Source organism: Eucalyptus grandis, chromosome 6 (assembly GCF_016545825.1).
Source record: "Eucalyptus grandis isolate ANBG69807.140 chromosome 6, ASM1654582v1, whole genome shotgun sequence".
NCBI classification, from domain to species: Eukaryota; Viridiplantae; Streptophyta; class Magnoliopsida; order Myrtales; family Myrtaceae; genus Eucalyptus; species Eucalyptus grandis.
In genome coordinates, this window is record NC_052617.1 from 51,153,863 (window position 1) to 51,168,262 (window position 14,400).

Genomic DNA, 14,400 nt, shown 5'->3' on the forward strand with positions numbered 1-14,400 from the left:
TTGGGACTCCTCAACTTTAGTATTCTCGGAATTCGGGAACTGTAGGTTAACCAATTCGTTACTCTACGCTTCTCTTGACTCCAAGCCACTAGACATTCCTCACCTATGACCGGGTATTTGAGTTCACGACGATTGCCCGCTCCTTTTCTCGTGCCCTATCTATGTCATGTCGCTTTTGGTATTATTCCTCCATGACTTTTAACTCTTTCCTCAACAATGAAAATTTATTGCCTTTCCACTCTATCACGAAACCATTGAGTTTTTAGATATTTTGGGATTCTCTAGACATGTTGATTTTCATATACTCAATTTGAAGGAAGACAAAAAAGAAAAGAAAAAAAAGAATACAACTCGTGGCTCGCGACATGCATAAAGCATCATATATTCTTTCATCTTCTATCCTCGTCAACTTCTAGCTTTGATGCCCTTACTGTGCACCTATGAAAAAAAAAATGGTCCTAGTCTTAGTTTCTTAATTGCTAATTATATTTGAGGGATAAGATGCTCAAATCATGATCTTCCAATGAGCTCAAAAGTGCAAAAGAGAGCCAAACTCACATCCATTTCTTGCCATTTCGACATCACTTTATGAAAAAGTCTCTACCACGAAGTGGGATTTTATTTTCTTAAAGACCTGCAAATTATTGGGTTCAAATTGCATAAACGATTCCACGAGTGGTGAGGAGAATATTAAAGTGCCAATGTCTGTCTGGACCCGAAAAATTCTCCAGGGAGATTAAAAAATGAAAAGACAAGTCCCAATACATTTGGTTTTCTAAAACCATTGAAGAGGAATATAAGCATAAGGAAAGGAAACTTCCTATAAGTGTCAATATTCTTTTGCATAAAAGAAGAAGAAGAGAAATATCGCAGAAGAAGAAGAGAAATATCCCAATAGACGGCGATATTTTCTTTACTGAAAACAAATGCAATTTTGCAACAATAATACGAGAAAAGAGTGGATTTGCGTTATTAAAATACGGATTTTGGACTCGTTATCTATCAGTTTTAAAATTAAGCTGTCCATGGAAAGAGCGAGTTGTATTTTTCCAGGTTTCAGCACTCTCCTCCTCGTGAAGAAAACGATTGGAATATGTAGTAAAATTCGTAAACAAACGTTATAAAAATCGAATTCGAGACCTCCAATTCATAATGACCTTATCCTCAGAGTCCAAGGCCAAAAATGTCCCTTTCTTGCCTCATAAGTTTGCGCACCATCTGCCTTGCCGCGTAACTCCAAGGCTATAAATTTTCCACACGTCCTTTCCGACAAAGCAAATCCAAATCTCTCGTCTTTCAACAATCGAAAGTCAACAATACCCACTGTCCGAAAACACCATCCTTAGCACATCTCGCATCTGTAGGCCACCCTCTTTTCTACTATATGGATGCTTCCCTTGTTCAGATTGAGAAACATCCCGCATGTCGAAGGTCCATTTGAAGAGACCTCCATTTTGTTTTTTTCGGTAATTGACAAAGAAAGACTCCATTATATGTTAAAGCATCTAGGCTTGAACTTGCAATTCCCAAGAATTCCTCAAATCACTAGAAGAGACGTAGTTGGCTAACCAAGGTCTCTCTCTGTCAACTCATCTATTCGGCCTAACAAGTTGTCTTCCCCCGTGTGATAACGCTTCGATCGAACGAGGGTTTTGTTGTATTGGGATCGTGAGTAAAACTCGAGTATTATTCCTCTCAAATCCCATTTCCCGGGCCATTTCTAAACCAATGTAAGTTTGGCCTCTAGTTTTAACTTTTAAAACTTTATAAATTTCGCTTTTGTAATTTAATTTTTATGTAATAGATTGTTCTGAAAGGAGGAATCAGTTCCATGGGTGTAGAGAGAGATCTTTACCATAAAACGGAGAGCTCGTAAACCTTATTCTACATATCAAAGAAGGAACGTAATTCCCTATTCATTTGAAGCAACATCTTCTCACTACGATCCCTTTGTGAGGAGGCACCCTTTCTTCTAAAGCTACATAAGAGTTGATCAAAAATTAAATATAATTTCTCATTCATTCGAAACAGCATTTTGTCACGACAACCTCATTTGTGAGGAGGCACCTCTTCTTCCAAGTCTACGAAAGATTTGTTTCATGCCTATATGTATACTCTACCTACCAACCCGAAATAAAAATTTAAAACTAATATTATTTTGTCACAATTTCTCGAGTCTCAAAATATGAGTTTTATTTTCAGTAATTGCAAGAAAACAGAAGGTAAGAAGTTGCTCTAGACGACCCTCAATTCAAAACTTCCTCACCCCGGTAATTAACCAATGACAAAACAATGAAGATTGTTTATTTCGTTTGATAATTAAAAGATAAACCAAGTAGACCATAATGATCTTATCTGAAATTTAGTTGAGCTCATCGAGTGAAATAAATAGGAATTGATTAAGGGTTATATTTAGGGATATGACTTATAATAAACAAAAGATTAACATTGTCCCCTCGTAATTTGATAATCTTGTGGTTTCTAATAATCTAAATATGCCGTTATAAATTCTATGTACAGTTAAATAGTTTCATTAAAAAGTAAGATTAATGGATTGACAAATAATCGATAAACTAAATGTACAACTTTCAATAGGATATAAAATAAAAATAAAAATTGACATTATCCATTCATAATTCAGCCGGAAATTAATTTTTTGTTAAAATTCGATATTACCCCCATAACCCTCCTTTAAAATGCCGTATTAATACAAATTTATTTTTCTAAGAAGATGTAATTCTACAAGGATTAACCAAATATATAGTCATCAAATATTTCTTATTTTAACATACGCATTTGTTGTTTTTTTGCTTGCCACTCGCGTTATTTTGCGGGCAAGAATAAAAAGTAAAAGTCATTCTAAACATCACAATTGTCTTGTAAGGAATAAAGTTTTTCTCTCTTTCCGCTAAGGATTATTCAACTATTGCAGTGTTTTCCTCGTAGGAGTGGGCAAGTATACAATAATGGAAGACATTGAATTTTTTGAGTCTTTGAACAAGAGATGCAGCTACTTCCTATCCCTCAAGCCTGTTAAATTCCTGGCGCACACACCGAATTCACTCCCATAAATTTTCATAGTCCAGGCCAGTAAAATGTACATCTGATATAGGAGGGCAAAACCCTAGCCGTTGTCCGGGCGCCAAGATTGCTCAGCCCCGTTATTAATGGCGCCATTGAATCCAACAGCAACTCAGCCTCACTGTGTCCACATCCGCGACAACAATATCTCATGTTGAAGAAGCAATGCATACATAAATGCTCCTTATGTATCATCACAGGCAACTTCGAAATGAAACTAAACCCTCAAGTCAACTTTGCTGGCTTGCTAAGTCGCGTTGTTCCACTACGAAGAAGTACAGTTTGATTCAACCCGATTCTTGAGCCCGGAAGAAGATTCAGTAAATATTTGCTCACTTTCAGTGCATGTTAATATATTATGATCTCCATGTCGAGAAATAACAAGACAACAAAAAAGAAAAAGAATATGGTGCGCATACGTCACGCCAAAAACCGCTGCGAGGGCGGAGAAAGAGATCGAGTTGTCACTTCATCACTTTGATGGTCAAGAAAATTCTGACGCCATTTGCTGCTGCGAAGGTCCCAGTTTCATTCAGTTCTTCAATAATCTAAAGCGAAGAAAAAAATTTCGGGAAAACGGGAAAATACGCAAAGTGGAAGAAGAGAACAAAGTACACAATCAATCAATAGCCACAGTACAGTACAAATTAGTCACGCGACCGACGAAGCCAACTAGCATCGGTCCTCAAGGAACTCACAAAACTAGATCAAAATTAAGAGCACCAGACGCACCAAGAACCAAAAGGACGAGAAGAAAAAGAAGAAGAAGAAGAAGAATTAAAAGATCTTGTTCTTTGTTAGCTAACTAAGATTTAATTATTAGGGACGGTCTTGGTCTCTAGGAGAGTGAAGAGGGAAGAGGGGCAGCAGCTCAGGCTCGGCTTTTCTCGGAGTGCTAGGGTGCAAGTAAAACCCTTTCTCCGCAATCGCTCTCTCCTCAGCTTCTTCTTTTTCGCGAGGCGACAGCAATGTCGGAGTCGTCGGCGTTCTTGGGCTCGCCCTCCCGAAGAGATCCAGCGGCGACACGGGCGACACCATCACCGCCTCGCCGCCGCCGCCGCAGCCGCCGCCGCCGCCGAACCCCACCAACCCGCCTCTTTTCCCGTACTGCCTCAGCCACGTCGGGGAGAGCGAGGACGAAGGAGGATGTGGCGGGGAGGTGAGGCCGTGCTTGTCCGCGTAGAACCCGACGTTCTTGTGGTTGAGCTGGATCATGTCGAGCTTCCTCTGCCTCCGCTCGTGGAGCTTGAAGGTGGGCCGCCGGAGCCCCACGTCCGAGATGGAGGTGGCGGGGGCCGCGGCCGGCGGCGGCTTGGGGGTGAGCCTCGAAGGGAGGGTGAGAGGGAGCTTGTGGGCGGAGGGGTCTTCGGGAGCTCCGGTCAGCTTCTGGACTATGGCCCGGAAGTTCGACGGGTCGGCCTGGACGAAGGTCGTGTGGGGCGACGCCGGATCGGATCCGTAGCCCTGCACGTTGGCGTTCGAAGCCATGGTTGAGAGAGGGAGAGAGGGAGGGAGGGAGAGAGGGAAAGGGAGGCAAAGGTTTTCCTCTTTCTTGGGTTGAACTGTTAAGGTCTTTTATCCTTGGGTAGAGAGAGAGAGAGAGATTTTTTTTTTTTTTTTGAACAGAGAGAGAGAGATTCACACACTTGATAATAAGCCAAGGAGGTTTTTAAAAAAGAGCTAGGTCTAAAAAGAGGGGGTTTAAGGTATAAATAATTTGCCTCCTGTGCTGCTGTCTGTGTTTGTGTTTGGGCTACAAATTATTTCGAATGGTGTAGTGTTGGAGACACCATGTGAAAATGAGCAGCTGAGCTTGAGCCCCAAGCTACTCCATGCCAACCCTTTTTAGCTTTTTTGTCCCATGATTGTGTAGTTAACCTATCAATCCCGACACTCATCTCTCTCACCTTTCGTGATGGATGATAGGGAGGGGGAGGGGGGGCTCAATTTTCTATTATTTAGCTGCTAACTAAACCAAACTTTTTGGGGATGAATCTTTGTTGCTTGGGGATGGCCAAGTTAGCTCGAGCTTGACGCGCCCCCCTCAACTTAACTAGATGGATAATGGGGTGGAAAGGAAATTAATGATGATTCAAGAAAAATAATAATCTGAAAGAGAAGTGATGTGAAAAATAGGAAAATGAAAGGATAGAGAGAGTATCATGCGACCGTGACATTAGTATTGTATTCAACATAAATGTCAGCAATTTTTCATTTTTTTATTTTTATTTTTATGGAACCGAAATTGAATTTTTGAATTTGAAAAAGAAAAATCAGGAGAGGGGTGGTGATAAATGAAGGGATGAGCAGGCAATGAATGAAGGACAAGGGAGTTACCGAGTCAGCGGGGCATCGAAATTGAAACAGAACCTGCAAAGAAGACACTGTATAACATACAATGTTACTTCTTGTCGCAATTAATCCATCGAACAAAGAAAAACATGGGTTTTTTTCTTTTCCTTTTTTTCTTGCCTTTACAATGTCTGTAATCGAATATAGAGTATAGTACGACGTGATTTTTATCAGTTACGACACTCCATTGTGATATTAAAGTAGAGTAATATTGAAAAATTGCACGGTATATTCTTGGTTTTTTGGTTGGCGCTTTGTGTGCGACTCGTGTGGGAAAAGGGAAGTAATGCGGTTGCAGAGTTCTCTGGCGGGTCAGACGCAGGGGTCAGACTGTGCGGGAGGTGGCTTTTACCTTGCGATTCCGTGTCTGCCTCCCGCCTTTCTCCTGTACATGTGTTTGCCGGTGTCTCTTTAGCTTTTATTTCGGTCCCCGCATCTCTTCCGAATTCGCATTTCCATCCCCAGGACTGATCAGCTTCCTTCAAATGCACCCTTTCCAAAAGTATTCTTTGGTGCCCCTGGGAGTGTACCGAGAAAGTAACACGCACCTCTAAAATGGACCTTCGATATCCTTATCGTCACGCAGTCAATGACTGATTTTCGACCGGTGACATTTTGTGTACAAGATGACACGTGGCACCAGCGTTGTGATACTAAATTAGAATAGATAAGTATTGAGATTCAATGCATGGGGTATGAATTAAGATTTAATAAAAAGATGGAGGAATTTATTCTATAGATAATGGATAAGAATTTTCATTATCACATAACATCTCCGTTCCTATCTTTAATGAAAACTATAAAGATACTTAATATGATGCTAACAAACATCAAAATAAGCTGCATTCATATGAATAAACTCTTAAGATGATCGAGACATGAACGGGATAGGGAAGTTCCGTCCATGAATTCTCAACGTTCCGTCATGAAAATTGTGGTTGGAATATGGGGGCCAACACGCTGTGCATGTGCCTATCTTTCGCCCTAGTTGTTTGCGTGCGGGACTCTGCATTTTGACTCGAGGGAGAAAGGTGTCTCAAAGACTTGCTTTCAGGTCTTTCTTCCGGCACAGTTCGTTTACAGTTTCTTTTCTTCACTCCTTCCTTTTTCCTGGGATTGCTTCGCTAGGGATGTTTTCGGTGCGGGCGCGCTGGTTTCTTCCAGATCTTCCGCGTCATTGCTTGTTGCCTTCTTCCTCGCAGGCATAACGAAGAGAGGGTCAAGCAAAGGAATTTAATGCGATGGACCATGCGTCACGCCATCCAATCATGGAGTGTGCGAAGCCAACCTTGCTTGCTTGCGTCCTTTACCTTGAAAACAACAGCTTTTGCCTCTCTTTTTTTTCACTAGAGAGCATGATGAGTCAAATCCCTCGGGGCAACGCGGGGGGATCATCTGAAGGGGAAGTGCGGACAAAAGAGAGATCATTAAAGTCTTGTTTTTGCGCTCATTAAGTCAATGCGGCGATCATCATGGTCTCTCAGCTTTCATTATTGCTCTCTTTCCTAAGGTCAAATTCAGCGTCATTTCAACCACGAGAGTCTTCCACGGCAAACCCAAAAAAAAAAAAAAAAAAAAGGTAAAACTCAAGTCTTCTCGAAGCTCTACTAAGAATGTTTTGTAAATTTATGAACATGTTAATGAAAATTTGCTGCATCCTATGGTCATTATTAATAGAGGGCGTGTTCGCTTTGACTTGTCCCAGATATCCTTTAGTCATTTTCTGTCAAAATAAGAATATTTGCAAATGAAGAAAGAATGTCCCCATGACTTTTGATCTTTAAACATTAATAATCACATGTCATGAAAGATTGGAATAAACAACTTATTACTTGAATAGAGTGTCATGGCTGCAAAAAAAAAATGAAAATTTTCTTGAACTCATAAACTTACAATGACATGCAAGTCCATTTCTACCGATAACTCTGAAACGTTCTTCGATGATGAGCAAATGATTGAGAGCAATTAGGGGGATGTTGAGCTAGTCCCCTCTTTACTTTATGGAGATGTCCATTGGATATGCCATTCCTTTGGACTCTTCATACAAGAAACCTTATGAGGCAATTTTGACCTCTCATTTCCTAATTCTAATCGAGCTTAGTGTTGTACACCCGCACGAAGATTGCCTTTTCGATTAAGTTTGGGTTGAGTCATCGACACAGATATAAGGTATTAAAAAGAATTACTTCTCTTTGATTAGACTTGAGGAAATTATGAAGAGCAAGAATTGAGTTGTTGAAATTTCATAATTTTTTAAGATGTAGAATCAAATTGCTTTAAATTGTTCTTCAGAATAATTAAGAGACGATATTATGCACAACTCGATTGCTTTAGAACATAATTGCTCTTTAAATCTGACAAATCCAATATGTTTTTCTTTTTCTCTTATGCTTTCAACAAGATTTTTGATATTACCGATGATAAATTTTGCATAAAAAGGTATGAAGATATGATTACTATTCAAACAAAAATAAGATCAACATGATACTTACCAATCTAATTTTCCAAGTACAAGGGTATTGGATTAATCAATGGCTAACAAGATTCATGACCTTATAATTAGTCACTCCGTTTGCCCCCACCTGGAAGAAAACTCCCTTTAATACATTTGATTTATTGTTTCCATACTCTCTCTCTCTCTCTCTCTCTCTCAAGGCAGGACAAACACCAAGAATGACCAAGTACTTGTCAAACATTTAAAGAATAAGGCACATCGAATATTAAAATTAGAACCGTTGATTTACGTTGCACCAAACATTACGGAACCAAAAGCGACCCAATTAAGCAATAAATTATCAGGCCTTAATCTACACGACCCTCGTGGTAACGCACCGATCGCACGACAGCATCGAGGGCCATCCCTTTGCTGCTTGAGCTGAATCACATGGTCCTCTCCAAAAAGGGTCAAAAGCGTGCGCAAGAACGTGTTCGCCAACTTTCGATTTCGTGAGGACAACAAGAATAACAAGAGTCCAAAGGAAAGGAAACCACTCGATCGCGCGAGCGGTGTGGAGGACAACATGATTGCGGATTGGACCGGCGCTTAGTGATGAGAATAAGGAGGAGGACTTTGGAGTGGGGTTTTAGCTAAACAAAGAGACCTGCTTAGTGCACTGATCTTTGATTAGAAAACTAGGCTAAGTTTCGCTAAGCCCGATGCATTATGTATGAACTCGATGCGTCTCGAATTCCACCACGTTCTCTTAAGTTTGTGGGGTGACTGACTTTTGCTACGGGACAATGGAAAGATGTGTTTGACAGAATTTTGTACGAAAGATGTTTTTGATTCCCGAGTGGACTTATGCCTACAAAGTAATGATTTCGCCTTTAAGATAAGGCAAAAAAGAGAGAAGGGAGCAGGAGAACTATTGCGATATTACTTAATTCCTCTTCCTTTTCCTCTTTGGAAAAGTTGGGGATGAAAAGTAATGATTTCTTAGGAAATGCTCGGAGGAAATTGGGCACTTGCTTAGGATTCCGTGACTAGCGTCGTCTCGTCACCTTCGGCGGCATTTCTCTTTTCCTATTCCCTATAAATACAAAACTTTTCTTTTTATAATTGAAAGACAAAGCACGAAATTGGAGCATTGATTATTTGAAAGTTCATGACATATTCTACACATCTCATAATTGGATTAAACCTAAGCTTTTGACATAATTTACATGGAGTTGGAGAGATTCAAATGAGTGACCTTTAATTCTTATAATAGAAAAGGTATTTATTCTCTTTTCCAATTGTCTTTTCTAAAGGAGCTACGATGCAATAGCGACATTTTATTTTTCGAAACTTTCTTTTTGGCCTATGTGTGCAAGATGTCCTAGACTCCTGAAGATCCAAACAATGCATTTTATTCCACACACGCTAGGTGGAGCATACAAGCAGTGCTCTTGTCTTGGAGTGTCCCTTAATAAAACATGCAAATCTAAGGGTCCCGATCCACTCTCTCACGAGGGAAAGGAATGGGCTTTTCATAGTACATGAGCTTTTTTTTTTTTTGACACAAGCCACCTTATATTTAAATATTCAATTAAATTCATACAAAATATAACTGCTCATATCTTTGATGCGTCAGAGATTGCGTGATAGGAGGATATAGGGAACTTAATCAACAATCTTTAAAATTTTTGTATGGCTTGCTAATTGAAAAGTCGTGGCATAGTTCCTTTAGGCACGATGTTTTGTCATAGAGATAAAAGGAACTAGTAGTCTTTATACTTTTCAATTTGTTTCATTAGATTCTTGATTTTTTTTTTTTTTTTTGGGGGGCGAATGGGTCTCTGAACCGCAATTTTTATTTATTTATTGAGCTAGTCTTTCCATCAAATATATGGACGGAAATACAGACGTGGAAGGCAACCGTATGCCACATCAATGCATTGACATCTATGTGAGTGCCAGGGACTTTGGGAACCGAGAAGCCATAACGCAGAACTGTGCACAGGGAGGTCCCATTCAAGGTTCCTCCACATCTCTCTCCCTCCCCCCCAAAAAAAAAAAAAAAAAAAAAACACTATGCACACTGTGCAAATTGTCAGGTCTCAGGTGAGTAGCAAATGCAAAAGCTTTCCTTGTTCTCTTTTTGTTTCTTTTTTGAATTTTTTTTTTTACTTTTAAGTACTAGATTTGGAATTGTGGCGAAATAGGAACGAAGATCTAATGGTCAAAGGCTGGCCTCAAAAGTAAAGCTAACATGCGAAGATGAGACCTTCCTTCGATGAAACATGAAGAGGACACAGGCTCATGCATTGCCTTCGCCTGAAACTTATCGTGACCAGCCTGCTAACGCAAGTGAGGATTCAACGGCTTTGTTAGCCCTGCTGAATTTTGACCCCTCAAACCTCAAGCCTAGTGAAAATTGGCCATGGTCGGGTTGGAGAAATCTCCAGAATATTAATTATCTTGTATAGACCTTAATCACAGTTAATTAATATTTTGTTTAGATGATTTGTGTGTTATTGGTCTAATATACTCAGATTGGGTTAATTCATGTTCGGATTCGAACAAGTTCTCTTGTCATGCACAAAACCCATGTTGTGTGATTAAAAGAAGAAAGAAATAATTCTTCCAACCATAAAACACATTATAATAAGTTTTAATCCCTACAAATTGTATGGCAAAAGCCCAAATAATGCACAGGTGTGATGCTAATTATTACCTCAAATTACAACTCCATAGCTTTTTGGTCTCTAAGCCTCATTTTCAGCATGTCTTGGACCACACTAAAGTTGTTCAATTAAAGAAGCTGTGGACCAAGTCTTCCGTGGAGAAAGAAATGAGTATTTACAAAGGTCATAGTTCATTTTATTAGAGTTTAAGAAACGAGAGCCCCTTGACTAGCAAGGGATCAGGAAGATTAAGGATAAACACGATGCACTTGGAAACAACTTCACTCACAAGAGACAGAGATCAGCCAAGTCAAATGTCCTAGAAACAGCCTTGCACCAAGAATCCAACTTGCTCTTCCTCACACCTTCATCCAGCCTGGGATGAAAGGTCGTCACGTTCTCCGCCCTTTCTCCAGAGTTAAAGATGTCATTCTCTGTCCAGATTCCGACTGCTAAACCGGCAGCATAAGCTGCACCAAGCGCTGTTGTCTCTATGTCTGCAGGTCTCACCACAGGGTTTCCCAGCAGGTCCGCCTTCATAACAATGAAAATAGCAACAAGATATTTAAGTACTCAGGAAATTAACAATATTTTCTTCTTTACTAAGGGTCTTGCACAAAGTATTGTGTCAAGCAGCTATAGCTTCCAATTTTATGTTAGCATATCAAAACATCAATTAGGTGGATTGTAGACTGCAGACGTTATCCTGTTAAAAAACACCAGCCCAAACGATAATAATTTTGATCCTACGCCTCACTAGTAATGGGTAGACATAGCTCAGAAAAGTCACTTTTTGTGCAGGGGAAGCTGCAAAACTTTCTTAATGCAGTTTCAGATTGAATAAAACATAAAGCATTGGATTGGGCATTAAATCTCGACAAAGAATAATTTCAATGTTTCTGACTAGATTCGGCACCAAATCAAGACGTATAAGAGCAATAAGATATATTTTTTCCTGTATCCGACTGGTTTTTACGAGGACATTAGAGAGTAAAAAGAAACATGTGCACGTCGTTGTCTCCAGAGAAAGGTGAATTCTCAGTCGGACAGGAACAGGCAATACCAACAGTGAATAGGAAATTATCACCGCTCAAGGATTGCAAGCATAATGTATGCAGAAACAAATAGTGGACTATGAAGTCGTTATAGTGTACCTTAACATCAGTCAATGGTGGTATTACTCCAAAAAGTAACAAAATCTGAGGATAAGAGAAGCTCGTACCTGAATTTGCATCAAAAGGTTGTTAACAGTTGCACCCCCATCCACTCTAAGCAAAAACTCCCCCTTTTCATTCTTAGCCTCGCCCTTTTCTCCGGCATCTTTGTGCATTGAATCCAGCACATCTTTCACTTGAAAGCACATGCTCTCAAGCACAGCTCGAGCAATATGAGACTTGTTTGTGAACCTCGTGATTCCAATACAAACCCCACGTGCATCCTCACGCCACCATGGAGCAAACAGGCCATTAAAAGCAGGCACAAAGTAGACACCGCCGGTGGAGTCAACACTCATTGCCAAATCCTCGATCTCACTCGCACTACTGATTACACCAAGGCTGTCTCTGAGCCACTGAACAGCAGCTCCGGCAATAGCAATTGAACCCTCCAATGCATAGTTTGTGGGAGCATCTGGTCCAAGCTTAAATGCCAGAGTACTTAAAAGTCCATGTTTTGAGTGAATCACCTCTTCACCCGTGTTCAGAAGTATGAAAGCACCGGTTCCATAAGTGCTTTTGGCCTCACCTTTCCGACAGGCTTGCCCAAGCATTGCAGCATGTTGGTCACCAAGACATCCTGAGATAGGAACTCCAGGAATTGGCCACCCTTTGGCAATTTTTCCTATTACCTCAGAATTGCTTATGATTTTGGGAAGACTTTCAGCAGGAATCCCCAACGTATACAGTGTAGGCTGATCCCAGTCCAGTGTTTTAAGGTTCATGAGCATCGTTCTCGATGCGTTTGAGACATCAGTGACGTGTAACCCACCCCCATTTATGCCTCCAGTTAGATTCCATATTAACCAAGTGTCCACAGTACCAAACAAAGCATCACCCTTCTGCATCGCCACTTTAACAGCATCCACATTTTCCTTCAACCACAGCAGCTTCACTGCACTGAAGTACGTGCTTATTGGTAAACCACAAGTCTCCACAAAATGGGTTCTTCCCCCCGGTAATTCTTGCTCCAATTTCCTGTGAAGAGTTTACAGTTTATACCAAACCCCAGATTTTCGACAGGAATGTTATTGATCACCAAGCAAAAAATGGATCAGACTATGAAGTAATTTCAATGAGGTCTACAATGGAAAAGACAGGTTAGCGACGTTCCTACACGATGCCAAATCACCCAACATTAAAAGCCTCAAAACTCCAAATTTTGAAACATATTAACATAAAGATCAAAGGTAGCCTAACCTGCAGATGGAGCTGGTACGAGCATCCATCCAAACAATGGCATTATAGAGAGGACAGCCAGTGGATTTGCTCCAAACGAGAGTGGTCTCTCTCTGATTGGTCAATCCGATGGCCTTCAATCCTCCGTCCACGTTGTAGCCATTGGCTGTCGCCTTGTCGATGGCTTTGGCTAAACACACTTTCACACTCTCGAGAATCTCCATCGGATCATGCTCCACCCATCTACCAACAGAAAAGCACTCAAACAAACACTTCCCCACTATAAAAAAAAGCACCTTGTAAAAGAATTCACCGCTATACTGTTAAACTGAACGGAAAAAATACCATCTTTTTCTTTATCTGGTCGTATCTCGAACCAGAGCCTAGACATTTCTCGTGAGACCAAACGGATTATATTCCAGAATCAATGAGATCAAGCAATTTCGTACTAAGCCATCAGAAATCTCGCGCAGGGACAAGACCCGAAATAGAAAACGCCATCAGCAATTGAAAAACACACGCTCATCTGGACAAGCACCAACGTCTCATCGAAACAAAAAGGACACTGCTTCATCATTGAACTCGACACGATCAAAGAACGGATTTTTATGGGACGACGGAGATTACCCGGCTTCTGGGTAGAACTGAGTGAACTCCACCTGGTGAGATGCGATCGCCCGAGCGCTGCGGTCGTAGAGGATGAACCTCGTGCTGGTTGTCCCCTGGTCGATGGAGCCGACGTACACCTCCTCGTCCGACATGTTCTCCTGTTCCCTCACGTTCTCCTCCTTCGCCGAATCACCGGCGCTCGAGCGTCTCGGTCGGAGGGAGGACGAAAACAGAGCAGACGGCAAGAGCATGAGCGAGACAGAGGAGATGTGGACTCGCAGGTTTCTTTATCTGCGCCGGTCCGTCCACGAAGAAGAGTCCCGGGAAAACGGGCGACATCGCGACAAGAACCGGAGGATATTTGATCGGGAACGTTGAAATCGAAGGCGTTTTCTCCAAAATTATGGTCGTCGGACCAACCGCAAGGAACGACATATGTTGTTTTCTTCTCATCAAGATGGCGACGTCATATTATTTGGCTATCATTAATTGACGGCATATTCATTGACTAAACGGCATATTCATTGACGGCTATCATTAATTGACGGCTATCATTAAGCACGATCCAAGTATCATATTCCGGATAAGAAGTCTTGGGTCGGACTTCAATTGCCGTTGCAGGCGGACCGAACGTCTGCTTTTTCCCTACAGCGGTGGAGTCGCTCGTGCTCGCGCCCTTCTTCGCCACTCCCGGAGGAGGCGGCGGCGGCCTTCTTTTCGAGATTTTCTGAGGGTCCTCCTCCTCCTTTTTAGCAGCCTAGCATTGTTTGTTCAATCTTTGAGGAAGAAGCATTTATTCGTTGCTTCAATGACTGCAACATACAATGAAGCTAAACATGCAAAGGGTCAAGGCCACTGC

General features: G+C 41.2%; 2 protein-coding genes across 2 annotated transcripts; both read right to left on the bottom strand.

Moving 5' to 3' along the window:
* Nucleotides 1–3,666: 3,666 nt before the first annotated feature.
* LOC104450587 (VQ motif-containing protein 11) lies at nucleotides 3,667–4,842 on the bottom strand. The gene has a single exon (XM_010065196.3). It carries the CDS (start codon nucleotides 4,567–4,569, stop codon nucleotides 3,901–3,903), a length of 669 nt encoding a protein of 222 aa, XP_010063498.1. The 5' UTR covers nucleotides 4,570–4,842; the 3' UTR covers nucleotides 3,667–3,900.
* Nucleotides 4,843–10,560: 5,718 nt separating this feature from the next.
* On the bottom strand, nucleotides 10,561–13,943 carry LOC104450588 (glycerol kinase). The gene is made up of 4 exons (XM_010065197.3): nucleotides 13,560–13,943; nucleotides 12,954–13,175; nucleotides 11,762–12,731; nucleotides 10,561–11,073 (listed from the first exon to the last, which is right to left on the bottom strand). Exons 1-4 carry the CDS (start codon nucleotides 13,790–13,792, stop codon nucleotides 10,825–10,827), a joined length of 1,674 nt encoding a protein of 557 aa, XP_010063499.2. The 5' UTR covers nucleotides 13,793–13,943; the 3' UTR covers nucleotides 10,561–10,824.
* Between the last annotated feature and the right edge of the window lie 457 nt (nucleotides 13,944–14,400).